This window comes from Anolis carolinensis, unplaced genomic scaffold (genome assembly GCF_035594765.1).
Source record: "Anolis carolinensis isolate JA03-04 unplaced genomic scaffold, rAnoCar3.1.pri scaffold_7, whole genome shotgun sequence".
Classification (NCBI taxonomy): Eukaryota; Metazoa; Chordata; class Lepidosauria; order Squamata; family Dactyloidae; genus Anolis; species Anolis carolinensis.
The window spans coordinates 2,514,837-2,542,701 of NW_026943818.1; the positions used below are offsets into that span (position 1 = coordinate 2,514,837).

A 27,865-nucleotide genomic window follows, 5' to 3' on the forward strand; every position below is an offset into this window, starting at 1 on the left:
GTCCTAATTAGAGGGAAAGCAATAATTTTTTTTATCCAATTGCTGCCAGTTTAGAGGGCTAATCTCTGCCCACTTGGTTGCCTAGCAACCAAGGGACAGCCAGGTTTCAGTTAGGGGACAGGCAGATTTAGGCCTCACTTAGACTTCTTCCACAGATTATCTAATTTGCACTGGATTATATGGCAGTGTAGACTCAAGGCCCTTCCACACAGCTATATAACCCATTTATAATCTTATATTATCTGCTTTGAACTGGATTATCTTGACTCCACACTGCCATATAATCCACTTCAGTGTGCATTTTATACAGCTGTGAAGAAGGGGCCTCAGATAATCCAGTTCTGAGCAGATAATATAAGATTATCAATATACAGTAGAGTCTCACTTATCCAACATAAACAGGCCGTCAGGATAAGTGAATATGTTGGATAATAAGAAGGGATTCAGGAAAAGCCGATTAAACATCAAATTAGGTAATCGTTATACAAATTAAGCACCAAAACATCATATTATACAACAAATAGGACAGAAAAGGTAGTTCAATATGCAGTAATGTTATGATGTAATTATGATTCTATGATTCTATATTATACAACAAATTTGACAGAAAAAGTAGTTCCATGCGCAGTAATGCTATGTAGTATTTACAGTAGAGTCTCACTTATCCAACACTCGCTTATCCAATGTTCTGGATTATCCAACGCATTTTTGTAGTCAATGCTTTCAATATATCGTGATATTTTGGTGCTAAATTCATAAATACAGTAATTACTATATAGCATTACTGTTTTTCTGACAAATTTTGTTGTCTAACATGATGTTTTGGTGCTTAATTTGTAAAATCATAACTTAATTTGATGTTTAATAGGGTTATCCTTAATTCCTCATTATCCAACATATTCGCTTATCCAATGTTCTGCCGGCCCGTTTATGTTGGATAAGTGTGACTCTACTGTACTGTATTTACAAATTTACCACTAAAATATCACAATGAATTTAAAACACTGACTACAAAAACATTGATTATGAAAAGGCAGACTGCGTTGGATAATCCAGAACATTGTATAAGCGAATGTTGGATAGGTGAGATTCTTCTTTAATATGAAATAATTACTGGGATAGAATAATGCAGAACAATATAATCTCTAAAACCAGGACAGTAAATAAAGAGGGGAATTCCACACAGGAAACAATCAGGGCCAGCTAACACCTCCCAACAAAGTATTCCCATCATCAAAGTCTGGCAAATCCTGTTTTCTCAGGGCCACAGACAGTAGAAGCACATAAAATATCGCAAACAACATCACTCTGAAAACAAGGGTATTCCAGACAGGAAACAATCAGGGCCAGCTAACACCTCCCAACAAAGTATTCCCATCATCAAAGTCTGGAAAATCCTCTGTTTTCTCAGGGCCACAGACAGTAGAAGCACATAAAATATTGCAAACAACACCACTCTGAAAACAAGGGAATTCCAGACAGGAAACAATCAGGGCCAGCTAACACCTCCCAACAAAAAATTCACTCAGGGAGGAAACAGCCAGGCTTTAAAGCTGCAAGGCCATTACATCCTAATCATTTTTCCTAATTGCAGCATTCATACTTGCCTCCAACAAACAAAAAAAAACCAATCAGAAATATTGTATATTCACAACCTTTAGGAAATAATATCCCCTGATGGCGCAGCGTGTTAAAGCGCTGAGCTGCTGAACTTCTGGACTGAAAGGCCACAGGTTTGAATTGGGGGAGCGGAGAGAGCCCCCACTGTTTGCTCCAGCTTCTGCCAACCCAGAAGTTCGAAAACATGCAAATGTGAGTGCATCAATAGGTACTGCTCCGGCGGGAAGGTAACGCCGCTCCATGTAGTCATCCCACATGACCTTGGAGGAGTCTACGGACAACGCCGGCTCTTCGGCTTAGAAATGGAGATGAGCACCAACACTCTGAGTCAGACATGACTGGACTTAATGTCGGGGGAAAACGTTTACCCTTGACCTTAACTACCACCAATTCCTCAATATTTTATTTCCCATACCACCAGACTTCGCCACAGCAACGCGTGGCCGGGCACAGCTAGTAATATATAATATAATAATGTAATAATAGAACTTTATTATTACAATATTATATTATATATTATTTATGGGATTGAACTAATAATAGAACTTTATTGAAAGGAACCCCAGTGGCGAAGTGTGTTAAAGCGCTGAGCTGCTGAACTTGCAGACCTAAAGGTCACAGGTTCAAATCCCAGGAGTGGAGTGAGCGGACGCTGTTAGCTCCAGCTTCTGCCAACCTAGTAGTTCGAAAACATGCCAATGTGAGTAGATCAATAGGTACTGCTCCGGTGGGAAGGTACCAGCCCTACATGCAATCATGCCGGCCACATGACCTTGGAGGTGTCTACGGACAACGCTGGCTCTTTGGCTTAGAAATGGAGATGAGCACCAACCCCCAGAGTCAGACATGACTGGACTTAACGTCAGGGGAAAACCTTTACCTTTACCTTTAGAAATTTATTTATATTCTGCCCTATCTCCCCGGAGGGACTCAGGGTGGATTCCAAACATAAAAGGCATCCATAATAATGAAAATCAACAACCCAACACATAGAAACAAATTATGATTTAAAAACTGAAATTAAATTAAAAATGCAACCTGTTATATCAGACATTTAACAAAACATCGAACATTGAACAGAGGAAGCATTCATTTCCCAGGTCCCTGGGGGCAAATAGATTGACTACTGAATAAAGTTAGTAGTAATAATAATAATATTAATAATCCGTAAGCCAACCATGTTTCTGCAAAAGGAAAGACCAAGAGGCGCTACTGGGGCTGTGGCGCAGACGGAAGAGCAATGAGTCACTGACCAGGAGGTCATAAGTTCGAGGCCCGCTCGGAGCTATGTTTGTTTGTCTTTGTCCTGTGTTAAAAAGGCATTGAATGTTTGCCTAATATGTGTAATGTGATCCGCCCTGAGTCCCCTTCGGGGTGAGAAGGGCGGAATATAAATGATGTAAATAAATAAATAAATACTGGAGATCCAGGCCGCCTACCTGATGACCGACTTCTCTGTTTTGTGCTCTCTCTCGGCCTGCGCAGGCTCCTCTTCAACCCTGGGGACCTCTTCGGGTGCCTTCTCCCGCGTCTCCCTGCGGGGCGGCCTGATCTGGAGGTTAGGGGGCCCTCGTCGGCCAGGAAGCAGCTTCGGAGGTTTCTAGGAGAGACATTGGGCCTCAGATCAGAGGAGTTGAGCCCAACGTTCTAAACATTTTCCTGTTAAATCTGACACAGGAAAGGCTCCTGTCGAAAACTCAGGCCATGTTCTGATCCAAGCCCGAACTCCCCCACCCACCCACCCACCCACCCCCAGGATTCATAATGGCCCCATTTCTGCAACATTCTCATTTGTCAACAACCCCCTCCCATTTTTTGCATTCTCCAGTGTGATCTTTGGAACGGAATGTGGCTCTCAAGTTGGGTCACATTCCATGGAGATTGGGGCCGGACTGTGGCGCAGGCTGGTGAGCAGCCTGCTGCAATAAATCACTCTGACCATGAGGTCATGAGTTCAAGGCCAGCCTGTGCATCGCACTGTAAGCTTATTTATTTATTTATTTATTTACAATATTTTTGCCCCGCCTTTCTCACCCGAGGGGACTCAAGGCAGCCTACAACACCCAGCAAAATTCAATGTCAAACAATCAATAAAATGAACAACACATTAAAAACCATTAACAGTAATCAGTAAAAATACATTAAACAAACATTAAAAAGCATAGGAGCCTCTGGTGGCCTAGGGGATAAAAGCCTTGTGACTTGAAGGTTGGGTTGCTGACCTGAAGGCTGCCAGGTTCAAATCCCACCCTCTATCAGCTCCAGCTCCATGCGGGGACATGAGAGAAGCTTCCCACAAGGATGATAAAACATTTATTTCCAGCATAAAATATCAAAACATCCGGGCGTCCCTGGGCAACGTCCTTGCAGACAGCCAATTATCTCACTCCAGAAGCAACTCCGGTTGCTCCTGACACGAAAAAAAGTAGGAAATAAGGTACCACTTATAAAGTGGGGAGGCAAATTTAACTAATTTACGACGTTGGAATGAGGAAGCGCCGTCACAGTGGATGATGAAGCAGCTGCTCCCCCCTGTGGCCAGAATTGAACATCCCCTCAGGAGAAGGTTAAATTGCCTCTGCGTCTGTCTCTGTCTTGGTTCTATGTGTATATGGGCATTGAATGTTTGCCCTATATGTATATAATGTGATCCACCCTGAGTCCCCTTCGGGGTGAGAAAGAAGGGCGGAATATAAATACTGTAAATCAATAAATAGCCAGAAAGATCCATGAACTGGGAACCTCTGTAAAGTATAATAAAACTCAGGGCAGGGGGAGGAATTACTTGAAGGGAGACCTCTCCAAGATTGGCGTCGGCTTTCTGGGGAATGGGGAGGATCGCCTGATTTGCTGGATTCAACCCGGGGATCTCCAGGTCAGCTTTCGGTTCTTCCAGAGACCTGCTGGCCATGCCTGTGTGGGTCACAAAACAACAACATCGGCAACAGTGATAACCTGATGCAATGCCATGAAATGAGCCACCAAGGCTGCAGGCAAGGATCTCATCTCATGTTGGCCGCACAACCCAATTGCTATGTGCTTTTTCAGCCTGTTTTGGTCTCGCAAACAAAGTCCTCGACCTCAGTATTTGCATAATAGCTCAGGAACCAAAACAGCTTCAACGGCCAAAGCCAGATTTAGTGCTTTAGTTCCTGGCGACTATTAATAAACATATGCCAAACCTGCAAAGTGCCACCATGCTGTCACCTAAGCCCTTGGTAGTCCAAAACTGTCCCATTCTCTCAAGCCAAAAAAGAGACAGTTTACAATAGAGGAACCAATCATTTTATTTCTTATTTGCACAAAGCTTAGTGAATTCCTACCAAAGCTTTTTCCAAAAATTTCCAAGCACTGAGAATCACAGAATCCTATAGTTTCTACAATTTTTTTTTTGATTAGTCACTTTTGACCATATCAAAACATGTAAAACATACAATACGTACACACTTACACATAGATACAATAAAACCATGTAAAGATATAAAACATCCCGACCTAATAACCCGCTGTTAGACAAATACAGAGTAAAAAGATTAAAATTAGTAATTTCCTAAGGTAAGGTTTGAACGAGGACAGGGGTAAATAAAACAAGTGTCTTGTCCATAGTAAATTTTAAGTTTGGATTTTGTTAATGACAAGAATCCTATAGTTGGAAGAGACCCCAGAGGCCATCCAGTCCAACCCCCTTTAGGCAAGAAAAAAAACCATAAAAGTACAGTAGAGTCTCACTTATCCAAGCTAAACAGGCCGGCAGAACCTTGGATAAGCGAATATCTTGGATAATAAGAAGGGATTAAGGAAAAGCCAATTAAACATCAAATTAGGTTATGATATTACAAATTAAGCACCAAAACAACAAATTTGACAGAAAAGGTAGTTCAATACGCAATAATGTTATGTTGTAATTATTGTATTTACGAATTTAGCACCAAAATATCATGATATATTGAACATTGACTACAAAAATGCATTGGATAATCCAGAACCTTGGATAAGCGAGTCTTGGATAAATGAGACTCTACTGTACTCCCAACTGATGGCTATCCAACCTCTACTTAAAAGCCTCCACCTTATTCCGAGGCAGTGAGTTCCATTGCTGAACAGCTCTTCTTACGGTCAGCAAATTCTTCCTAATGTTCAGGTATTGTCAACTGGTTTTTGTTTCATATCTTATGTGCTTCTGGTTAGCTATCATCCTACATCAGTGGTGTCAAACTTGTGGCCCTTCAGGTGTTTTGGACTTCAGCTCCCAGAATTCCTGGCCACTGGACAAGCTGGGCTTCTGGGAGTAGGAGACCCAAACATCTGGAGGGCTAAAAGTTTGATGCCTCTGTCCTACCGTACATTCTATATGCATGAACAGCATGGATTTGTCTGCATGTCTTTACAGAAAGAGTCTTACTTTGACTAGACCAGAACTTATTCTCTCTTTTATTTATAGATCTCTTGGTGTCCAACCTGTCAGAAATCCCCACCATCTTCCCAACCCATAACTAAGAGAATTCAGTTTATTGCCTGAGAGAGATCTGTGCCCCAAAAAGCTACCAATGCTAAGATTTAGATTTCAGCACGGCACCTGGGAGTTATATATTTATTTATTTGCCACATTTATATTCCGCCCTTCTCACCCCGAAAGGAACTCAGGGCGGCTTAAAAGTTATATATACATACAATATATTATATTATTCATATAGCACAATATAAGCACTATATAAGCATTATATATTATTACTAGCTGTGCCCGGCCACGTGTTGCTGAGGCGAAGTATGGTGGTATGGGAAATAAAGTATTGAGGAATTGTATATTGTATATTGATAATCTTATATTATCTGCTTAGAACTGGATTATATGAGGCCCCTTCTTCACAGCTGTATAAAATGCACACTGAAGTGGATTATATGGCAGTGTGGAGTCAAGATAATTCAATTCAAAGCAGATAATATAAGATTATAAATGGGTTATATAGCTGTGTGGAAGGGCCTTGAGTCTACACTGCCATATAATCCAGTGCAAATTAGATAATCTGTGGAAGAAGCCTAAGTGAGGACTAAGTCTAACTGTCCCCTAACTGAACCCTGGCTGTCCCTTGGTTGAGTTGGTTGTTAGGAGACCAAGTGGGCAGAGATTAGCTGGCAGCAATTGGATAAAAACAATTATTGCTCTCCCTCTAATTAGGACTTTATTTTTCTTTTCTTTTTGTTGTATCAACCTAGAGGCATGGATGATGGGTTGTGTTGTCAAAATTCGAGGTTGGGGGGCCTATAGTTTTGTTGTTTTGTGGGTCGCCATGATGTCATTACTCATTTATATATATAGAAGAAGATATTGTACTATACGACTATATTGCAACATTATTAGTAATATTGCATGTAATATAAATATACAATTATAATAGTGTATTACTATTATTATTATTATTATTATTGCGACATTTATATCCCGCCCTTCTCACCCCGAAGGGGACTCAGGGCCGCTTACAAGTTATATATACATACAATATATTATTAGTATAGCACAATATAGGCATTATATATTATTATATTGTACTATCTGACTATATTGCAATATTATTAGTAATATTGCATGTAATATATACAACTATAATAGTGTATTATTATTATTACATTGTATTACATCATAATATTATTATCAATATTATATGTACCCTGTTTCCCCGAAAATAAGACATCCCCAAAAAATAAGACCTAGCAGAGGTTTTGCTGAATTGCTAAATATAAGGCCTCCCCTGAAAGTAAGACCTAGCCAAGTTTTTGTTTGGAAGCATGCCCGGCGCCCGCCAAACAAAACACCAGAACTAGCAGGATCGGTAAATGTACATACCAGTTGTACATGGAAATAATGGTAATAATACATTAAAATGTTATATTATTTATATTTATACAGTAGTAACAAGAAATTCTTGACAGCAGTCATAGTTTGTCTGGTTTGGTTATGTTGGTTTGTAATGACAACTACTGTACAGTATAGAATCAATGTTCATTTTTTTGTTCAACAATAAATGTGAATTCTTTTTCATGGAAAAATAAGACATCCCCTGAAAATAAGACCTAGCACATCTTTGGGAGCAAAAAATAATATAAGCCACTATCTTATTTTCGGGGAAACACTGTATATACAATATTATCCCCCAATTGAGCTCCAATGGACTTACTTTTCCAGGATTCAGCCATGTTGGCATAAGTAATAACTCCGCAAACGGCCAGGAAGGCGAAGGAGAAGAGGATCACGTTCCGCTGAAGCCGGGACAGCTGCTTCCATTTCTGACAGCAAAACCACAGAGGAAAGGTCTTTAGCTGATGGACACAGGGAAGGCGCATCAACGCCATGTGCCCTCGCTGCCAGGTGAGAGAAGCAAGAACACGCAACACTTCCGCTGTGAGTATTTACACCCAGTTCAACGTATGTGGCATTGAGTTGAGTCAGTAAGAAACACACAGAAAGACACACACAAACCCCTGCCACAAAAGGGATGCTTCCTTCTGTGGGTGGAGAGGAAATAGCAAGGATTAAGTGGTGAGCAAAGGCAATGGCATCAACAATGGATTGTGATACAATGGAGGAGGGAGGTATATATATATTCCCCCAGGCAGGAAGCAGCCAGACTTTGAATCTGCACATCCCTATTTGCACTTCCGAGAATTTGCAGCGCTTTATCAGTTACCTCGTGTTTACAATATTTACATGGAGCACTTTATCCAGTCTATTTTTACAACCTCTCCGTTTTAATCCATGTTTTTTATTAAGTTTTTGTCATTTACTTTATTGGTAAATGTTTACATTTTAAATTGTGCATGTTTCTTGTCTACAGTGTTCCCTCAATACTTCGCGGTTCACTTTTTGCGGATTTGCTATTTCGTGGTTTTTCAATAAACTCTAAAAGACTATTATAAATCATAAAAAATTACAAATTACAGCCTGAGGAAGGAGAAGCCAAAGAGAAAGAAAAGGAGCCCAAGCGGCAACAGGAGGAGAAGGAGGCGATTTATCAACACACGATTGGTTGATAAAGACTTAAAATAGTGTATAACTACTAAAATAATGTATAAATATTAAAATACTAGCTGTGCCCGGCCACGCGTTGCTGTGGCGAAGTATGGTGGTATGGGAAATAAAGTATTGAGGAATTGGTGGTAGTTAAGGTAAAGGGTCCCCTGAGCTGAGTGGGTTGCTAGGAGACCAAGTGAGCGGAGCTTAGCCTTCTAACTGGCAGCAATTGGATAAAAACAATTATTCTTCTCCCTCTAATTAGGACTTTATTTTTCTTTTCTTTTTGTTGTATCAACCTAGAGGCATGGATGAGGGGTTGTGCTATCAATTTCCAAGGTTGTGGGGTGTTTACTTTTGTTGTTTTGTCCGCTGCCGTGATGCCATCACTCTTTTATATATAGAGATAGTGTCCCTACTTCGTGGATTTTCACTTATTGCGGGTGGTCCTGGAACCTAACCCCAGAGATAATAATAATGATAATAGAGGGGTAAAGGTTTTCCCCTGACGTTAAGTCCAGTCATGTCTGACTCTGGGGGTTGGTGCTCATCTCCATTTCTAAGCCGAAGAGCCGGTGTTGTCCATAGACACCTCCAAGGTCATGTAGCCGGCATGACTGCATGGAGCGCCGTTACCTTCCCGCTAGGGCGGTACCTACTGATCTACTCACATTGGCATGTTTTCAAACTGCTAGGTTGGCAGGAGAATAATACGGCTAGGGTTATTAATATTATAATAATCATTTTATTTTTATACCCCGCCCCATCTCCCCGAAGGGACTCGGGGCGGCTTACATGGGGCCAAGCCCAGGTCACAAACAATATAAAAACATAACAATAAAACAATCAATCAACAATAAAACGAGTCATAGGTCAAGATACAGTAAATATACTATGATAAAATCCTGGGTCAGGTCTAAAAAAAAAAACTGGGCCAAAAAAGTGCAATTAGTGTCAGATTCAATCAAGGTGAGGTAGACCCCAGAACTATTGTCCCGTTAACTGAGGGAACACTGTATTGTTGTGTTTTATATTGCTATTGTTTTTATTCGGGCTTGGCCCCATGTAAACCGCTTTGAGTCCCCTTTGGGGAGATAGAGGCAGGGTATAAAAATAAAATTATTATTATATTATTATTACTAGCTGTGCCCGGCCATGCGTTGCTGTGGAGAAGTATGGTGGTATGGGAAATAAAGTATCTTATATTATCTGCTTAGAACTGGATTATATGAGGCCCCTTCTATACAGCTGTATAAAATGCACACTGAAGTGGATTATATGGCAGTGTGGACTCAAGATAATCCAGTTTAAAGCAGATAATATAAGATTATAAATGGTTTATATAGCTGAATCTGCACTGCCATATATCCAGTGAAGATCAGATAATCTGTATCTTATAGGAAGTGTGGAAGAGGCCTGAGGCCTAACTCTGCCTGTCCCCTGGGCTGAGTGGGTTGCTAGGAGACCAAGTGGCGGAGCTTAGCCTTCTAACTGGCAGCAATTGGATAAAAAACAATTATTTCTTTCCCTCTAATTAGGACTTTGTTTTCTTTTTTTATTGTTTTATGAACGTAGAGGCATGAATGAGAGGTTGTGTTGCCAAGTTTAGTGTTTCTGGGATGTGTAGTTTTGTTGTTTTGTCCTAGGCCGAAATTTCATTACCCTTTATATATATAGACTAGCTGTGCCCGGCCACGCGTTGCTGTGGCAAAGTGGTGGTGGTATTGGTTAAAAATTGTTGTGTAATTTTTATTTGACATTATTTGCATTTTTAAATTAATTTTATTGTAAGTTATATTTTTATTTATTATATTTTATTATTTTCTTGTATTATTTTTAGTTATTTTCTGTTATTATAGTATTTTATTGTATTAATCTTTTAATGTTTTTAATTATTTTTTAGTGTTTTTTATTGGGTTGCTAGGAGACCAAGTTGGAGGAGCTTAGCCTTCTAACTGGCAGCAATTGGATAAAAGCAATTATTGCTCTCCCTCTAATTAGGACTTTATTTTTCTTTTCTTTTTGTTGTATCAACCTAGAGGCGTGGATGATGGGTTGTGTTGTCAAATTTCGAGGTTGGGGGGGCCTGTAGTTTTGTTGTTTTGTCGGTCGCCGTGATGCCATCACTCTTTTATATATATAGTTTTTATTCGGGCTTGTCCCCATGTAAACCGCCTTGAGTCCCCTTTGGGGAGATAGAGGCAGGGTATAAAATAAAGTTATTATTATATTATTATTATTTAATGATAATCAAGGTGGCCAATTGCACCATTTACATTTGCCTCAACCAGACAAGAGTTCTTTCTCCCATCTTGGACACTCCACAGCTATATAAACCCCACTTGCCTAGTTTCCAACACACCTCCCAACCTCTGTGGATGCCTGCCATAGATGTGGGAGAAACGTCAGGAGTGAATGCTTCAACAACATGGTCATACGGCCCGGAAAATTCGCAGCAACCCACATGAAAGAAGCTGCCATTCCCGGCCCGGCCTGTAGCGGGCGCCGCTCCCCCCTCCCTCGCTCGGGCCCAATGGCGCCTCCAACTCACCCTCCAGCAGGAGCGCCTCCGCCAGGCCTTGCCGTTGTTGTACCCGCCGAGGGTGACCGCAGTGAAGTCCCGCCGAGGGGGCGGCGGGAGCGGCGGAGGCAGCGACGTCGAGGGCGAGGCCGCCGCGTACATGGCTCCCTTCCTTCCCTCAGGAGGCCGCGGCCTCTCCGCTTCCTTCTCCGCCGGCCGCCATGATTCCTCCCCGGGCACACAGAGAGCCGCGCCTAGAGCGGACTACACACGCGCACTTCCTCCACTTCCCCTTAGCAACGGGACCTACTAGGCCTTCCATAGCAACGGGACCTACTAGGCCTTCCATAGCAACGGGGCCTACTAGGCCTTCCATAGCAACGGGGCCTAGGAACGTCCAGAAATCCGCATTTCAGCAGGTATTGCCGAGCCTGTAGCCAAAGGGGCTATTGGATGAACGGATTTGAACCATGTTTTATATTTTTATATTGTATTAATTGTTTGTAATGGGTTTTATTTACTGTTATGTTTAATTATGTGTCGGCATCGAATTGTTGCCAATTGTGTACGCCAACCTGAGTCCCTTCAGGTGAGAAGGGCAGGATTTAAATATTGGAAATAAATAAATAGGGGTTCAAACCACCCCCAAAATCTTTCAGGTCAAAATAAAAAACCTGGTTTACTCATGGATTTTCACTGCATAGCCAAATCTATGAGAAAAATTAGGGTTCCAGAAGCATTCTCTCCTGACGTTTCGCCCACATCCATGACAGGCATCTTCAGAAGTTGTGAGGTCTGTTGGAAACTAGGCAAGTGTGGTTTATATATCTGTGGACTGTCCAAGATGCTAATTTTATGCTAATATATATATATATATATATATACACACACACACACAGTAGAGTCTCACTTATCCAACATAAACGGGCTGGCAGAAGCTTGGATAAGCGAATATATTGGATAATGAGGGATTAAGGAAAAGCCTATTAAATATCAAAATAGGTTATGATTTTACAAATTAAACACCAAAATATCATATTATACAACAAATTTGACAGAAAAAGTAGTTCAATACGTGGTAATGTTATGTTGTAATTACTGTATTTATGAATTTAGCACCAAAATATCATGATATATTGAAAACATTGACTACAAAAATGCGTTGGATAATTCAGAAGCTTGGATAAGTGAGACTCTACTGTATCATATTATACAACAAATTTGACAGAAAAAGTAGTTCAATATGCAGTAATGCTATGTAGTAATTACTGTATTTACTAATTTCGCACCAAAATATCATGATGTATTGAAAACATTGACTACAAAAATGCTTTGGATAATCCAGAACGTTGGATAAGCGAGACTCTACTGTTTTGGAAATAAATAAATAAATAGGGGTTCAAACCACCTCCAAAATCTTTCAGGTCAAAATAAAAAACCTGGTTTACTCATGGATTTTCACTGCATAGCCAAATCTATGAGAAGCAAAAATTAGGGTTCCAGAAGCATTCTCTCCTGACGTTTTACCCACATCCATGGCAGGCATCTTCAGAAGTTGTGAGGTCTGTTGGAAACTAGGCAAGTGGGGTTTATATATCTGTGGAGTGTCCAAGATGCTAATTTTATGCTAATTTTACACACACACACACACACACACACATATATAATATAAATAATTTATAAATATGTAACATATTGTATATAATTATAATATTGATAATAATATTATAATGGAATACAATATTATACTACTAATCATATATTAATATTAATTATATATTATATATTAAATGTAATATTATTATTAATATTACCATATATTGATATAGTGCAATATAGTAATTTATTGCCAGTATTGTACTATGCTAATAATATAATATTATATGTAAATTTAATTTGTAAGCCACTCTGAGTCCCCTTCGGGAAGAAATAACTATTATTATCATTATTATTATTATTATTATACTATTTATTCCCATTTAATTTGACATAACATTCATACTTTGTGGGGCTTATATAGTTCCAAATTTACCGTCCTTTGGGATCCCATGCAGAGAGGAAGACAGGATGTAAACAAAATATGAATTAAGAAAAATCTGAGTATTTAGAAAGTACTTTAATGTGTTGAAGTTGTAAAGACATTGTAGAAACTTCCCATATTTAGAACATGCAAATATAGATAGATAGATAGAACAGCGAAAGGCACTTTGAAGAGAAAAGAAAGAAATTATGACTTTGGTTTTGTATTGCTATAAAACCAGGCCTGGGCCAACTTCGGCCCTCCGGGTGTTTTGGACTTCAACTCCCACAATTCCTAACAGCCTACCGGCTGTTAGGAATTGTGGGAGTTGAAGTCCAAAACACCCGGAGGGCCGAAGTTGGCCCAGGCCTGCTGTAAACACAAATCAACTCCCTTCCATTTATCATCCTTCATTATTTCCCTTTTTAAAAATTGCTGGCAGCGTCTTCCCAAATGTTGGAGTCTCGCTGTAAATCCTTCATTCAAGCTTCTTTTAGTAGCGCGTCTGCTTTGGTTTCGTCCAGGAGGAAAGGTGACCGGAGCTCTTTGGATTTCAAGCATTTTTCCAGGCCCTGAAGGAAGACAAATCATTTCCATAATGCGTCAGTCATGACCAGTTAATGGAAAAAGCTCTATCTAGATCAAGGGTGTCAAATAGGTATATATACACACATACATGTATACATATATACAATACTAGCTGTGCCCGGCCACGCGTTGCTGTGGCTTTTTTTTAGTGATGTTGGTCAATCTACATTGGGTTTTATTTTTGTTGTGACCGTCAACAAAAATTATACAGTATTATTTATTCATTTATTACATTAAAGACATATGATAGGATATTACGCTATAACATATACGACTATTTCACAATATTAGTAGTTATATATATATATATATATATATATATATATATATATATATATATTGTTTTGTTTTGTTATTAGTATTATATTGTAGTGTATTATAATATTATTAGCAGTATTATATGTATATACAATGTATTGTATTATATATGTATTGTATTATTATATATATTAATATATTGCAAATTGGCCCCAGAATACGGAATGGCCTTGTAGTTTCAAAGCTTGGGTGGTTCCGTGTGTTAGAGGGGGGGAATGCTTTGTTGGGAGGTGCTAGGTGGTCCTGATTGTTTCCTGGATGGAATTTGTGTGTTTTCAGACTGTTGTTGTTTATTTACTGTGCTGAGATGAGAGAGTGATGAGTACGGAATGGCCTTGTAGGTTCAAAGTGTGGGTGGTTTCCTGTGTGAAGGTGGGAATCCTTTGGTGGGAGGTGTTAGATGGCCCTGATTGTTTCCTGGATGGAATAGCTGTGTTTTTAGAGTGTTGATCTTTATTTACTGTCCTGAGATGATATTGTTGTGTATTATTGTACCACAGTAATTATTTCATATTACAGTAGAATCTCACCCAACATTCGTTTATGCAATGTTCTGGATTATGCAATGGAGTCTGCCTTTTAATAGTCAATGTTTTTGGAGTGAGTGTTTTTAATGTATTGTGATATTTTGGTGGTAAATTTGCAAATACAGTAATTACTACATAGCATTACTGCGCATGGAACTACTTTTTGTGTCAAATTTGTTGTATAACATGATGTTTTGGTGTTTAATTTGTATAATGATGACCTAATTCGATGTGTAATTGGTTTTCCTGAATCCCTTCTTATTATCCAACATATTTATTTATGCAACGTTCTGCCGGCTTGTTTATGTTGGATAAGTGAGATTCTAGTGTATATTTATAATGTGATATTATTTGTTTAGAAGTGGATTATATGAGGCGCCTTCTGTTATAACAATAATAATTATTATAGTCTTGAATGATTATCATTGTGATAAAAATAATAACTACTTATTATTAGTTGTTATTATATTGTTGAATGATTATCAATGTTATAATAATAATTATTAATTTGTGAATGATTATTACTATAATAATAATAATAATTTTCTATTATTACGATTTGTTAATACATTGTTGAATGATTGTCAGTGTTATAATAATAAGAACTGACTATTATTATGAATTATTATGTTCTCGAATGATTATCAGTATTATACTAATAATAAATTAGTATTATTATTGGTGATTATTACATTCTTAACTGATGATCAGTTATTATATTAATAATTATTACAGGGAAGGGAAAGGTGAGGGCGATAGGGTTTGAGAGGGGAAAAAGGGGGGCTTCTGAGGCATTGGAGGGGTTGTAATTTGTGGGTGAGAACAACAACAACAATAACAACAACAGAAAAGGGGGAAGCTCAGCCTGGGCCAACTTGGGCCTTCCCTTGACTTGTTTTGGGCGCCAACTTCCACCCTTCCTGGCCTGAGGCTCTTTCCTTTTCCCCATCATCCGTTTAACCGGGTGAGGGGGAAAAGGAAGGGCCCTGAGGCCGGGAAGGGCGGGGGTTGGCGCCCCAAACAACTCGAGGGGAGGTCCAGGCCTGCTCGAGGGCCGTGCCCTCCTCTTCCCCCCTCACCTTGAAGAGCTTGAAGACCTCCGAGAAGAACCGAGAAGGGAGGAGGAGGAGAGAGGGTGAGGCGGGGGGGGCTCCGCGGGGCCTTCCTCGCATTGGGGGGAGGGGAGAGGGGCGGGAGGAGGGGGCCTGAACGGCAACCGGGGCCCTCCATGGGCCCTGAGGGGGGAGGACATTGAGGGGGAGAGGGCAGAGAGCGACGTGAGGCCCGCACGCCTCCCAGCGCGGCCTCCTCCATCCCGCGCCCAGCAAGGAATCGGCCTTCCTGCCTTCCTTCCTTCAGCTCTGAGGCGAGGTGTGTGTGTGCGCGCGCGGGAAGGGATGGGGGGGTGCGCGCAGGCGCACATCGCCTGTTGCAGTTTTTGGCCGTTTGTGGCCCTGTGATTGTGTTTGTCATATAAATCTTACTGGAGCCGCGCGAGCGCCATAAAGGTTTGAAGCATGGTGTTTTTGCGCATGCGTACTTAGTTTTGGCATTTTTTGGTGTTGTGATAGTGTTTTATGTGTAAATTTGTTGTATCTTACTGGAGGCGGGGATGATGGATTGCGTTGCCAATTTTCGAGTTTGGGGGGGCTGTAGATTTGTTGTTTTGTCCATCGCCGTGATGCCATCACTCTTTTATATATATAGATAATTTACAATAATATATAATATTATAACATATTGTATATGCATATAATATTAATATTATTTTGAAAAACAGTACTGTATAATGCTAACAATACAATATAATAATATTAATTATATATTCTATAGTACATGTAATATTACAATATATTGATATAGTACAATATAGTAATTTATTGCCAGTATTGTGCTATGCTAATAATATATTATTGTAATATAATAATAATAATAATAATAATAATAATAATAATAATAATAATAATAATAACTTTATTTTTATACCCCACCCCATCTCCCTGAAGGGACTCAGGGTGGCTTACATGGGGCATAGCCCAATAAAACAATCAAATATCAATGATACAACAATAAAACAATTATACCAATAAAACCTCAATTATCAGTAAAACAATCAATAAAATCGACATGAAGCATACAATATTAAAACAGGAGACTAATCAATAAAACCCAGTACAGAATGTGCCAGAATGGGAAAGGTATTTCACGGTTGAAATGGACAATAAAGTGCAAAATAACTTTGGCAACACCTCAAGAATGGGGCTATTATAATCTGTCCATATAATATATTGTACATGCATATAATATTATTATTTTGTAAAACAATATAATGCTAATAATACAATATAATAATATTAATTATATATTACATAGTACATGTAATATTACTAATAATATTACAATATATTGATATAGTACAATATAGTAATTTATTGCCAGTATTGTACTATGCTAATAATATATTATTGTATGTAAACTTAATTTGTAAGCCGCTTTGAGTCCCCTTCGGTGTGAGATATTAATAATATTATTTTGTAATACAATATAATGCTAATAATACAATATAATAATATTAATTATATATTACATAGTACATGTAATATTACTAATAACATTACAATATATTGATATAGTACAATATAGTAATTTATTGCCAGTATTGTACTATGCTAATAATATATTATTGTATGTAAACTTAATTTGTAAGCCGCTTTGAGTCCCCTTCGGTGTGAGATATTAATAATATTATTTTGTAATACAATATAATGCTAATAATACAATATAATAATATTAATTATATATTACATAGTACATGTAATATTACTAATAATATTACAATATATTGATATAGTACAATATAGTAATTTACTGCCAGTATTGTACTATGCTAATAATATATTATTGTATGTAAACTTAATTTGTAAGCCGCTTTGAGTCCCCTTCGGTGTGAGATATTAATAATATTATTTTGTAATACAATATAATGCTAATAATACAATATAATAATATTAATTATATATTACGTAGTACATGTAATATTACTAATAACATTACAATATATTGATATAGTACAATATAGTAATTTATTGCCAGTATTGTACTATGCTAATAATATATTATTGTATGTAAACTTAATTTGTAAGCCGCTCTGAGTCCCCTTCGGTGTGAGATATTAATAATATTATTTTGTAATACAATATAATGCTAATAATACAATATAATAATATTAATTATATATTACATAGTACATGTAATATTACTAATAATATTACAATAGATTGATATAGTACAATATAGTAATTTATTGCCAGTATTATGCTAATAACATATTATTTTATGTAAATTTAATTTGTAAGTCGCTCTGAGTCCCCTTTGGGGTGAGAAGGGCAGGATATAAATGTATTAAATAAATAAATAAAATAAATTTCCACAGAGGACCAAACATAATTTATTTTTTTCCATACTAGTCGGTGCTCAAATTTTGATCTAATTTGGATACCCAAATGTTATTGAATAGCAACTCCTTGAATAGCAGAATGGGCCGAGACTCACCTCTCCAAAATAAGAGACCAGTGGCGAAATCTCACAAATAGCCGGCGGTTCTTCATCCTCTGTCAAACTAGAAAAAAGAAAGATGCATTTAGTCCCTTTCAGCAGCCATTATCTGTGTACAGGCTGCACCAGAGCATGTGCAGAGTGTTTTCCCTCCCTAATCATTACTACCTGAGCTGAAAGGAACCCTGGAACAATGGAGGCTATATTACTCATATTATTTTTAAATATTTTTGGTTCCTACTGTTTTGTTTACAATGCTACTTTTTGGATCAAGCTTTAGAACTTGGTGACTGCATTTATTTATTTATGTATTTATTTACATCACTTTTGCCCCGCCCTTCTCATCTAAAGAGACTCAGGGCGGCTTACAAGAGTCTTTTTTAAAAACAGTTTATTTCCATAATATTCAAAAATATAATGATATTTTAATACAGATTTTAAATGGGTATTTCTTAAAAGACAAAAACATAAATATGCATATATTTTAAAGTCACTTTGAACTTTAAAAAAATGAAATGCAGAAAACTGATAACTCAACAGCCAATCTTAAAGAGTAGATCCCTGGAATCGGTACTTCATTGCCGATTTACCATTCAAATATTGACTGGAGCAGTCTGCAGAGCATGTGCAAAGTGTTTGAATGAATAGGCCCGGTAGAGTTGTCATCAGAATAATTCTTTTATGTTTATAAAACTGTACGGCACTTTATTGCTGTTACTTATTTCCATGATATAGCAATTTATGAAACCTGTCCCCGCTGGTTTGCTTTTAATTACTCTGATTTTATCTGCTTGGATTTTAATGTATTGTTCATTACAGTACAGTCTCACTTATCCAACGTTCTGGATTATCCAACGCATTTTTGTAGTCAATGTTTTCAATGCATTGTGATATTTTGGTGCTAAATTCGTAAATACAGTAATTACTACACAGCATTACTGCGTATTGAACTACTTTTTCTGTCAAATTTGTTGTATAACATGATGTTTTGGTGCTTAATTTGTAAAATCATCACCTAATTTGATGTTTAATAGGCTTTTCCTTAATCCCTCCTTATTATCCAACATATTCGCTTATCCAACGTTCTGCCGGCCCGTTTATGTTGGATAAGTGAGACTCTATATATTATTTTGTTTATTGTTGAAATGTTTTCAGTTTTTGTCAAATATGTTGTCGTTGTTGGGCTTGTTCCTATTGTGAGCCACCCCAAGTCCCTTTGGAGAGATGGGGCGGGATATAAAAATAAAGTTTATTATTACAGTAGAGTCTCACTTATCCAACATAAACGGGCCGGCAGAACGTTGGATAAACGAATATGTTGGATAATAAGGAGTGATTAAGGAAAAGCCCATTAAACATCAAATTAGGTTATGATTTTACAAATTAAGCACCAAAACATCATGTTATACAACAAATTTGACAGAAAAAGTAGTTCAATATGCAGTAATGCTATGTAGTAATTACTGTATTTACGAATTTAGCACCAAAATATCACGATGTATTGAAAACATTGACTACAAAAATGTGTTGGATAATCCAGAATGTTGGCTAAGCGAGTGTTGGATAAGTGAGACTCTACTGTATTATTATTACATGTAATAATAATAAGGTTGCCTCGCAACCTCTGAGGATGCCTGCCATAGATGTGGGCGAAACGTCAGGAGAGAATACTTCTGGAACATGGCCACACAGCCCGAAAGACATACAACAACCCTATTATTATTACACTCTCTAGGTCTATTAATTTTATTAATTTTAATATTAGGACTATAAAAATTTATAAATTTTATAATTTTATAATATTATAATTAATTAATGTTAATTTTATAGAGACCAAACTTTGGAACTCGACCACGTCCTGCCCAAGTTTATAGTCCTCATCAAGGAAATAGATAGGCAGGTGAGTTAGCTGACAGGGAAAGGCTTTCTGACATTGCCCTCTGTGTCTGCCGGTCTGTTTTTCTCCTTCTCTGCTGTTCATTAGTCTGACGCTTCTCAAGTCCACACCTCTTTCTATTCAAACTGCATAGCGAGCCCTTGAGTCTCCTGTGAGCATGGAGAGAGACGAGATGTCTCCAGGCAGATCGCTAAGTCTAGACTTCTCCTATACAGAAATGTCATTCAGACCTGCAAACCCACCTGTGCCTCTCAGGTATCCTTTCCCCGTTGTTGTCAACAAACGTGGCTCCTGCCTTGAGGGCCCAGCGGTAATGCTGGGAGAGCAGCGCCCGCCGGGCCGTAACGGGGGTGTCCTTCTCGGCCGTGTCTGCATTCTTGAGCGGAGAAAATTCCTCCTCTCGTTGGACCTCAAAGGCCACAAAGTTCCTACGGAAAGGAGAAGAAAAACTAAGCTGAAAAATGGATTGGATGCAAAAAAAATTGGCATGTTTGGGAGATGATGGGAGTTGGATTGGAAAATAACATGGGAGGCTACAAGTATCTTCTCCCTGGTGTAAAGGCCAGGGTCTTGATATTATTACCGCTGTATTAATTCCTGTTTTATGTTCTTACTGTGTTTTATTTTTTGCATATTGTGCAATGTATTTATGCTGTTGTTTTTGTAAATTATGCTGGTTGGGCCTTGTGCCATGTGAGACGCCCCGGGTCTCCGTAGGGAGATGTTAGCGGGGTATAAATAAAGTTTTATTATTATTATTATTATCAACACAAAGACAGAGTATGACGCAGCAAACGAGATCTATATGCTATATTTCGTATCACAAAATCACAAGTCGAACACTTCCCAAGCGTTTAGGATTGTGTGATATTATTATTATTATTATTGACACAAAGACAGAGTATGACGCAGCAAACAAGGTCTATATGCTGGATTTTGTATCACAAAATCACAAGTCGAACACTTCCCAAGCCTTTAGGACTGTGTGATGTATTATTGTTGTTGTTGATATTGTTGTTGTTATTGTCATTATTATTATTATGAATAGTCCACTTTATCTCTCCCGCAGGAGATCCAAAGTGGCTATGTATCTTCTATTATTATTATTATTATTATTATTATTATTATTATTATTATTATTATTATTATTGTATGACACAGCAAACAAGATACATATGCTGGATTTCATTATTATTATTATTATTATTATCAACACAAAGATAGAGTATGACACAGCAAACGAGATCTATATGCTGGATTTCGTATCACAAAATCACAAGTCGAACACTTCCCAAGTGCTTAGGACTGTGTGATGTATTCTTGTTGTTGTTGATATTGTTGTTGTTGTTCTTATTGTCATTATTATTATTATTATTATTATTATTATTATGAATACCCCGCTTTATCTCTCCCACAGGAGATCCAAAGTGGCTATGTATCTTCTATTATTATTATTATTATTATTGTATGACACAGCAAACAAGATACATATGCTGGATTTCATTATTATTATTATTTCCGCAAAGGATGCAGAAATACAGAGAAAAGATGGGCAAAGACACGCATCCACTACTAACTTCGAAAACTGGAACACATCGAAGACAAACTTCTCCAGCTTTATCCCGTTGGGTTTGAGCGGCTTTATCAAATTCCCTTCTTTGTCGACAAAAGGGACCTTCTTAATGGCCACGTGGGGTCTCAGCTGAGGCTCGTATTTCCTAGCAGGAGGGAATAACAGAATCACAGAGCTGCAAGGGATCCTCAAAGGCCATCCAGTCCAACCCTGAAAAGCAAAAAAGGAGGAGAACTGCAAACATACTCGGCCACATCCCGCAGGAAGTCCCGGGTGAAGAAATGGTTGCAGATATTCCCGGCGCTGTAGGTCAAGCGTCCGTCCGGGTTCCGGCTCTGGGCCAATTCGAGGGGCAGCTCGCTGTACTCCACAACCTGGTAGGCTCCTTCCACGCAACACACCACGCCCACCGGCTCCTCAGGGCAGGTTTTTTCCACCACCTGCACAATAACAACAACAACAACAACAAAACCACTACAATTAGGAAGCGGATGGACCTCTAAGGCGGAAGTAAACCACAAGGTAATAATCTATCCTGTATTTATTATGATTTTACCATTTATGTGTTTTAAATGCAATTTTTTATCCTGTATTTTTGTTTTAATTGATATATTGTATTACTGTTTTATCTTTTTATAGTGTGATTTGTATTACGTTGCATATATTTTGTCCTGTGTTGTTTGGGCCTCTGCCCCCTGTAAGCCGCCCCGAGTCCCCGCGGGGAGATGGTGGCGGGGGATAAATAAAGTTTTATTATTATTAAGGTAACCATAAGCAATTCATGAGTAAGCAAATACTGACACAGTCTGAATTAAGGTCTATGTACAAGGTTCTTGGAAGAATGGAATTAAGTAATTTATATGTTTTTTATGCTTTTTATTTATTTATTACAATATTTATATCCCGCCCTTCTCACCCAGCAGGGGACTCAGGGTGGCTTTTTAATGTTTGTATAATGCATCTTTACTGATTACTGTTAATGGTTTTAAATGTGTTGTTCATTTCATTGATTGTTTGGCATTGAATGGGTGTTGTAAGCCGCCTTGAATCCCTTCGGGTGAGAAAGGCGGGGTAAAAATGTTGTAAATAAATAAATAAGCCAACAGTGCAGTGCAGCTGCTAAAAAGGCCAATGCGGTTCTAGGCTGCATCAATAGAAGTATAGCAGTCCTAGTTCCTCTCTTCTGTTTTAATCAGACTTCTTTACCCCTTGTCTCCACTTCTGGGAGTCCAGTGGAGTTGTTTTCCTTCTCTGGAGGTCTTAAGCAGAGGCTGGATGGCCGTCTGTTGGGAGGGCTTGGATTGTGCCTTCCTGCCGGATAGAAAGGAGTTGGACTGGAAGGCCCTTGGGATTTCCGCTAAGGGATGAAGGCTGAGACTTTCAAGGAATAAATGATAAACACGGATGGACCTATGGATACAGTATGAGGTTGTATGGACGAACGGATCTGATCGAATGTTTTAAATTTATATATTGTAATTTTATATTGCATTTAATAGTCTTAATTGATTTTATGTATTGTTCGATATTGTTTTTGTGTGGGCATCGAATTGTGGCCATTGTTGTAGACCGCCCTGAGTCCCTTTGGGTGAGAAAGGCGGGATGCAAATGTTGGAAATAAATAAATAAGACTGCCTCCTCTTAGTTTGGACCCAAACCAGGCTGGGCTGTGGCGCAGGCTGGTCAGCAGCCAGCTGCAACAAATCACTCTGACCAAGAGGTCATGAGTTCGAGGCCTGCCCATGCCTCTGTCTCTGTCTCTGTTCTATGTTATGGCATTGAATGTTTGCCTTATATGTGCAATGTGATCCGCCCTGAGTCCCCTTTGAGGTGAGAAGGACGGAATATAAATACTGTAAAGAAATAAATAAATAAACCACGACAAGGGAGAGAACGGGAAGCCCGGCTGCTTCCTGGCAGGACGTCACCTTTGCTCCGCAATCGGCCCCCTTGCAGACGGCAAACCCGACGAAGACGGGGTCGGCCATTTTGATCAGGATGTTGTCCACGCAGTAGACGTGGACGTACCGGACGCCACGCCGCTCCATGTCCTCCAGGATCTTGTGGTCCGCCAGGGCACGGTAGAGGCCCCCGTTGCCATCTGGGGCACAGAGAGCAAGGCCTGAAGCACCTGGACTAGGACTCCCACCATCCCCCCTGGCCTGGCCGGGAAACAGGGCGTACCTGGAGCCAGGGCCACCTTCCCCTTCGCCTCCAAGATGACCTTGCCTTCGAAGTCCACGGCCGGCAGCATCCGCTGCTCAAACAAGACCACGTCCGACTTCTCCAGGCCGAAATAGCCGTGGCGCTGGAAGAACTCCTCCGTCGGGCCCAAGGTGAACTCGCTGGTCATGATGTACCTGCGAGGAAATGCCCAGGTGAGCTACGGCTCCTGATACAGATGCCTCCTGTCCTGATAGATCAGTGGCTCCCAAACTTATTTGGCCTGCTGCCGCCTTTCCAGAAAAAATATGACTCAGCGCCCCTGGAAAAGGGGGCGTGGCTTAGAGGGGTGGGCGTGGCTCCTGCTCAAGGGGGCGGGACTGAGCCTCTCCCCTAGTCAAGAGGGCGGGGCCACAAATGGGCAGCCAGGAATGGGATGGGCGGAGTTACGAGCTCTGAGGCAGGGCTGAGCATCTATCCCTGTCCTAAGGTGCCTGCCAGGACACAGAGGAGGGGGCGGGGCCTCTATACCCCACCCCCGTGTTCTAACAAGCGCCTCAGGGGAGATATACAGAGGCTCAGCCCTGTCTCGGGCTCTTGGGAAAAGGCCCCGCCCCCACCCCTAGCCCCACCCTTTAGTCAGGCCTCTCAGGAGAAATATAGAGGCTCAGCCCTGTCTCGGGCTCTTGGAAGGAGGCCCCGCCCCCATCCCTAGCCCCACCCTTTAGTCAGGCCTCTCAGGAGAAATATAGAGGCTCAGCCCTGTCTCGGGCTCTTGGGAAGAGGCCCCGCCCCCACCCCTAGCCCCACCCTTTAGTCAGGCCTCTCAGGAGAGGTATAGAGGCTCAGCCCTGTCTCGGGCTCTTGGAAGGAGGCCCTGCCCCCATCCCTAGCCCCACCCTTTAGTCAAGCCTCTCAGGAGAAATATAGAGGCTCAGCCCTGTCTCAGGCTCTTGGGAAGAGGCCCCGCCCCCACCCCTAGCCCCACCCTTTAGTCAGGCCTCTCAGGAGAAATATAGAGGCTCAGCCCTGTCTCAGGCACTTGGAAGGAGGCCCCGCCCCTAGCCCCACCCCCACCCTTTAGTCCTAAAAGGCCTCTCAGGAGAGGTATAGAGGCTCAGCCCTGTCTCGGGCTCTTGGAAGGAGGCCCCGCCCCCACCCCTAGCCCCACCCTTTAGTCAGGCCTCTCAAGAGAGGTATAGAGGCTCAGCCCTGTCTCAGGCTCTTGGAAGGAGGCCCCGCCCCTAGCCCCACCCCCACCCTTTAGTCCTAAAAGGCCTCTCAGGAGAGGTATAGAGGCTCAGCCCTGTCTCGGGCTCTTGGAAGGAGGCCCCGCCCCCACCCCTAGCCCCACCCTTTAGTCAGGCCTCTCAAGAGAGGTATAGAGGCTCAGCCCTGTCTCAGGCTCTTGGAAGGAGGCCCCGCCCCTAGCCCCACCCCCACCCTTTAGTCCTAAAAGGCCTCTCAGGAGAGGTATAGAGGCTCAGCCCTGTCTCAGGCTCTTGGAAGGAGGCCCCGCCCCCGCCCCCACCCCTAGCCCCACCCTTTAGTCAGGCCTCTCAAGAGAGGTATAGAGGCTCAGCCCTGTCTCAGGCTCTTGGAAGGAGGCCCCGCCCCCTTCCCTAGCTCCGCCCTCTGTGTTCCAACAAGCGCCTCGGGAGAGGTATAGATTCTCAGCCCTGTCTCGGGCTCTTGGGAAGACGCCACGCCCACTCTAGCTCTGCCCCCTGTGTCCTAACAGGCGCCTCGGGTGCTCAGCCCTGTTTCCAGCACTTGGGATAGAAGCTCAGCCCTGCCTCAGAGCTCGTAACTCCAGCGCCCACTTTGGGAATCACTGTGATAAGAGGATGCATTCTATCAATCTGTTAACATTATATGTTGACTTTGCACCCTGGGTGCACAATTCCCCCCCCCCCCAAGAGTATGGGGCTGGGGTTGCCATGGCACCCACCACGGGACGGTGCAGCGCCCTCCGAAGCGCTCTCCCGCCAGATGCTGCACCCGTCGAAGGCGCTCGGCCTGGATCTGGTAGAGGGTCTTGCGGCTGGGCAGCCCCACGTCGTACATGCCCTTGGGGTAGGGCACCCCCAGGCGCGTCCCTTGCCCCCCGGCCAGCAGCAGCGCCGCCACCTCGTTCTGGGAGATCCGGCGGAGACCTTCGAAAGAAAAGGAGGACACACTCTGCACATGCTCAGAGGCAGCAGGGCCTGGGGCACAGAAGCCTTTGGGCTCCTGTATGGCGTGGAATCAGAGAATCCTAGATGGGAAGAGACCCCAAAGGCCATCCAGTCCAGTGACATTTCTGCCAGGCAGGAAGGCACAATCCAAGCCCTCCTGACAGATGGCCATACATTTATTTCTATTATTATTATTATTATTATTATTATTATTATTATTATTATTATTATTATTAGAGCTGGAAGGGATCCCAAGGGCCCCCTTCTGCTAAGTTGTAAGATATAATTACTATTACTATTACTACTACAGTAGAGTCTCACTTATTCTAACACTCGCTTATCCAACATTCTGGATTATCCAACACATTTTTGTAGTCAATGTTTTCAATATATCGTGATATTTTGGTGCTAAATTTGTAAATACAGTAATTACTACATAGCATTACTGCATATTGAACTACTTTTTCTGTCAAATTTGTTGTATAACATGATGTTTTAGTGCTTAAAAGGTAAAATCATAACCTAATTTGATGTTTCATAGGCTTCTCCTTAATCTCTCCTTATTATCCAACGTATTCGCTTATCTAATGTTCTGCTGGCCCGTTTACGTTGGATAAGCGAAACTCTACTGTATTATTATTATGCCAAGTAGGAATGAATATGTGATTATAATATTGTAATTTATTATATTACATAGCATCATATTATACTTTATTATATTATTATATATTATTATATATGATATTACATATTATCATATTTAATTTATTACATTATATATTATTATATATTATATAATATAATACATTATAATATTATATTATAATGCATATTATTATATATTACAATAATACAATTTATTATATTACATATTATCATATTATAATTATTATATAATACATTATCACAATTGATTATGTTACATATTATGTAATTATATTATTATATATTATACTATATTTTATATTACTGTATTATATATTATATTACATATTATTATATTATTGATATTGTTATATATTATAATATTATCATATAATTGATTATATTACATATTATATTATAACTTATTATTATATATTATAAATTTTATATTACATATTGTTCTATTATTATTTATTATATATTATTATTATCTTATAATACATTATTATTATTATTATACATTATTATTGTTATTATTGCTAGACTCCTAGAGTTGGGAGGAACCCCAGGGGTCATCGAGTCCATATTATAATTTATTATATTACATATATTATATTATATTATATAGTATTTTAATATATTACACATTATTATAAGTTATCATATTATATTATCAATTATTATATATTATTCATATATTACACATTATTATTATTTATATATTATTATACATTATTATTATTATTGCTGGACTCCTACAGTTGGGAGGGACCCCAAGGGCCATCGAGTCCATATTATAAATTATATTATATTATTGATTATTATATATTATTCATATATTATACATTATTATTATTAATATATTATTATACATTCTTATTATTATTATTATTGCTAGACTCCTAGAGTTGGGAGGGACCCCACGGGCCATCGAGTCCAGCCCCCTCCTGCCTTCCCGACAGGCACAAGTGAACCCCTCCCGGCAGAGGCCCAGCCGGAGCTCACCTTCCTCCTCCCAGCGCGCCCGCTCCCCGGGGGGGCTCCTGGCGGCGCTGCCGAAGAAGGCGGGCGGGACGGGCTGCATGGGGCCGCGGGGGAGCCCCGCCCGGCTCTGCTCTTCCCGGTAGGCCCGGACTGCCCTCCGGCCGTGCTCTTCCAGGCCCGCCTCCTCCATCGCCGTCTCTTCCCTTTGCTTAGCCAAGCAGGAAGGGGGCGTGGCCCTGTAGAAGAAGGGGCGTGGTTATGGAGAATCCAA

The 27,865-nt window shown here is 40.1% G+C and overlaps 2 protein-coding genes and 1 long non-coding RNA gene across 3 annotated transcripts in view; 1 reads left to right on the forward strand and 2 right to left on the reverse strand.

Annotated features, from left to right (window-relative positions):
• The window catches only part of man1b1 (mannosidase alpha class 1B member 1), a 30,338-nt gene extending 18,939 nt beyond the window's left edge, over positions 1-11,399 (reverse strand). The window contains exons 1-4 of the mRNA XM_062959455.1: positions 11,178-11,399; positions 7,794-7,902; positions 4,406-4,533; positions 3,060-3,220 (exon numbers count right to left, since the gene is read on the reverse strand). Of these exons, the coding sequence (XP_062815525.1) occupies positions 3,060-3,220; positions 4,406-4,533; positions 7,794-7,902; positions 11,178-11,309 (530 nt within the window). The 5' untranslated portion in view covers positions 11,310-11,399. The remainder of the gene's footprint in view (positions 1-3,059; positions 3,221-4,405; positions 4,534-7,793; positions 7,903-11,177) is intronic.
• A 15-nt stretch (positions 11,400-11,414) lies between these two features.
• On the forward strand, positions 11,415-23,261 carry LOC134293064 (uncharacterized). The gene is made up of 2 exons (XR_010000118.1): positions 11,415-11,566; positions 21,579-23,261. It is a non-coding gene; the product is annotated as an uncharacterized LOC134293064 (long non-coding RNA).
• On the reverse strand, positions 13,245-27,856 carry uap1l1 (UDP-N-acetylglucosamine pyrophosphorylase 1 like 1). Its single transcript, XM_062959461.1, has 9 exons — positions 27,616-27,856; positions 25,740-25,944; positions 23,810-23,985; positions 23,554-23,726; positions 21,872-22,065; positions 21,630-21,770; positions 20,295-20,480; positions 18,153-18,219; positions 13,245-13,739 (listed from the first exon to the last, which is right to left on the reverse strand). Exons 1-9 carry the CDS (start codon positions 27,782-27,784, stop codon positions 13,650-13,652), a joined length of 1,401 nt encoding a protein of 466 aa, XP_062815531.1. The 5' UTR covers positions 27,785-27,856; the 3' UTR covers positions 13,245-13,649.
• Between the last annotated feature and the right edge of the window lie 9 nt (positions 27,857-27,865).